The following is a 2,500-nucleotide window of genomic DNA, read 5'->3' as shown; positions in this document are numbered from 1 at the left end:
ATACACGCAGCACAGCGTCACACTCGAGTGTGTTCGGACGCCCGGACACGAATAAAGAGAAATAGAACTAACGTTTTTTTCCAACCGCACCCATCTTCTCCCGATTTTTACACCAATGCAATATCGCCCCCTCTTCTCTGCAAATGCATGCATGCCTCCTATGTATCTGATCGCACCACTGACTGTCTAATTCTCGAATAGGCAATCAGTGTAGGCCTATAATATAACCTGTTATAGCGTAAAAAACAGACCGTGATTCCAGAGACATTCTGTGATTTCTACGTTATATTTCTACCCTTCCTCTATCATAACAGCTGTTTGCGTGTTCGCTTGCTTTGCAAGGGGTGCGGTTGAATATATATAATATAATATTTCAGCCCGATGTAGGCCAGCACTTTAAGAGACTGCATCTCCTTGCTATCTCCTTGCTATGGAGGGGGGGCTAGCGTAAATGCATAATGCTGTCAGTGTATCGTGACGTTAGAATTATAAGGTTCTATCTCCATTTTTGGTCAAAATTGAGTTTTTTACATAATCTGATCCATTAGGTGTTTATTAATGCCTGTGTGGTGTTATTTTTTTTAAATGTTGACATTTTTGAGTTAGTAATTCCTAAAATACAAAGGTTCCATCTCACAAAACATAATGGAATGCAACAACTTTGACGCTCAATATCTCTGAACTACCCTAAACGGAGATAGAACCTTATAATTCTAAACGGAGATAGAACCTTATCATTCTAAACGGAGATAGAACCTTATCATTCTAAACGGAGATAGAACCTTCTCATTCTAAACGGAGAGAGAACCTTATCATTCTAAACGGAGATAGAACATTATAATTCTAAACGGAGATAGAACCTTATCATTCTAAACGGAGATAGAACCTTATCATTCTAAACGGAGATAGAACCTTATCATTCTAAGCTCACGGTATGTTGTCACGAGGACATTTCCATCGTATGTAATGTGCATTCTACTCTATTCTGGACATCAGCCCATGCACGTCCACCGATAAGACTGACAAACTGCAGCGAGTGGAAAATGACGTCAAACCACCGTGTTTCTCATAGTATCACATAGCCCTAGTCTCTAAAAGGGGGAACGGTTAACGACCCTCCAATGAGAACCTCTTTTCAGCTTAATGCACGTCGGTGTTCTATTTTAGGCTACTTTGTGCGGAGTGATAGTCCTGGAACGGCAAATCGATTCATTGCATCTAAAGAGGGAATTGTCCAATACATAAGTGGCCATGCATGCACCATTTCCATGCATTAAGGATATATCATTCAGTCTTATCATAATAGTAAGCTAAAGAATATCAACACATAATATCGCTTCTCGGCCTTTTGGCTAAAATCAAGCTAAAGAATATCAACACATGTTGTCCGGTATGAATCAGAACACACACGCACACACACGCACACACACACACACACACACACACACACACACACACACACACACACACACACACACACACACACACACACACACACACACACATAATGTCATTTATTTAGTTTACACTAATCACCACATCAGATTACTGTAGAACACTATGACCAGGCTGAACTGAAATGTCATCTAATCTGCCCGTTCTATGATTGTAAAGCCGCTTAATGAATTTACAAACGTGAATACAGCTGATCAAACCAGTCCTGTAAGGTGATACAGTATAGACCTGCATACAATGAGTCAGCTCTGAAAAGTGTGTCTATTTATGTGATTAATAGGGGGGCTGAACCGCCACAAATACTGGACAGAGAGACACAGCTGCATGGCCAGACATCATCAAACAGATGATGTTATAACAAATATGTCACCCCATTTAATTGTTGGGGCAATTCTACTGTGTCGAACCCTTCATGCTAGAGCTTTGCCTGTGATCAAGATGATAAAAGGACTCATTCATGCAATTGATTCAAGGAACAACGTCATAGCAACATTTTCCTCCTGTGTATTCCAGAGAGGAGAAGCCCATCCAAGCAAGAACTGTGAACCTGGTTGGGCAGAAGAAGCCTCCTCAGCAAAACGATGTCAGGTAAAGAACCATCACACAACCTCTTCTACTGTACTTTCAGGTTTCCAACGATCTGACCCTGGGAAGAGTGTCATGTTGAGAACAGGATTGGTCTCGACAGCTTTCCGTCATGTCATGTCATTCACACTTTGAAAAGAACATTTTGCAGCCAGGGTCTTCTGAGAGGACACAGAGGAGTCACGTCCACGGAGGAGAGTGTGTATGTGAGAGTGTGTATGTGAGAGTGTGTATGTGAGAGTGTGTATGTGAGAGTGTGTATGTGAGAGTGTGTATGTGTGCACAGTAGCCGTGTTGGTAGCGGGAGCTTCGGTCAGTAGTGGAAATTGTCCCTGCAGCACAATGATCAAAAGATAGAGCATGTGTGTGTGGTGTGTGTGTGTGTGCGGTGTGTGTGCGTGTGTGTATGCGTTTGTGTGTGTGGTGTGCGCGCGTGTATGCGTTTGTGTGTGTGTCGTGC

At 42.3% G+C, this 2,500-nt stretch overlaps 1 protein-coding gene across 1 annotated transcript in view; it reads left to right on the top strand.

The window, feature by feature from the left end:
* The window catches only part of rims1a (regulating synaptic membrane exocytosis 1a), a gene marked incomplete at both ends in the record, with an annotated part of 57,969 nt that overhangs the window by 1,372 nt on the left and 54,097 nt on the right, over positions 1-2,500 (top strand). The window contains one exon of the mRNA XM_080549181.1: positions 1,969-2,043. Coding sequence (XP_080405307.1) covers positions 1,969-2,043 — 75 coding nt within the window. The remainder of the gene's footprint in view (positions 1-1,968; positions 2,044-2,500) is intronic.

This window comes from Nansenia antarctica (assembly GCF_963989245.1).
Source record: "Nansenia antarctica genome assembly, chromosome: 19".
In the NCBI taxonomy this organism is placed as follows: Eukaryota; Metazoa; Chordata; class Actinopteri; order Argentiniformes; family Microstomatidae; genus Nansenia; species Nansenia antarctica.
The sequence above is the reverse complement of the archived record's forward strand: the minus strand, read 5'-3'. Positions and strand labels throughout refer to the sequence as shown.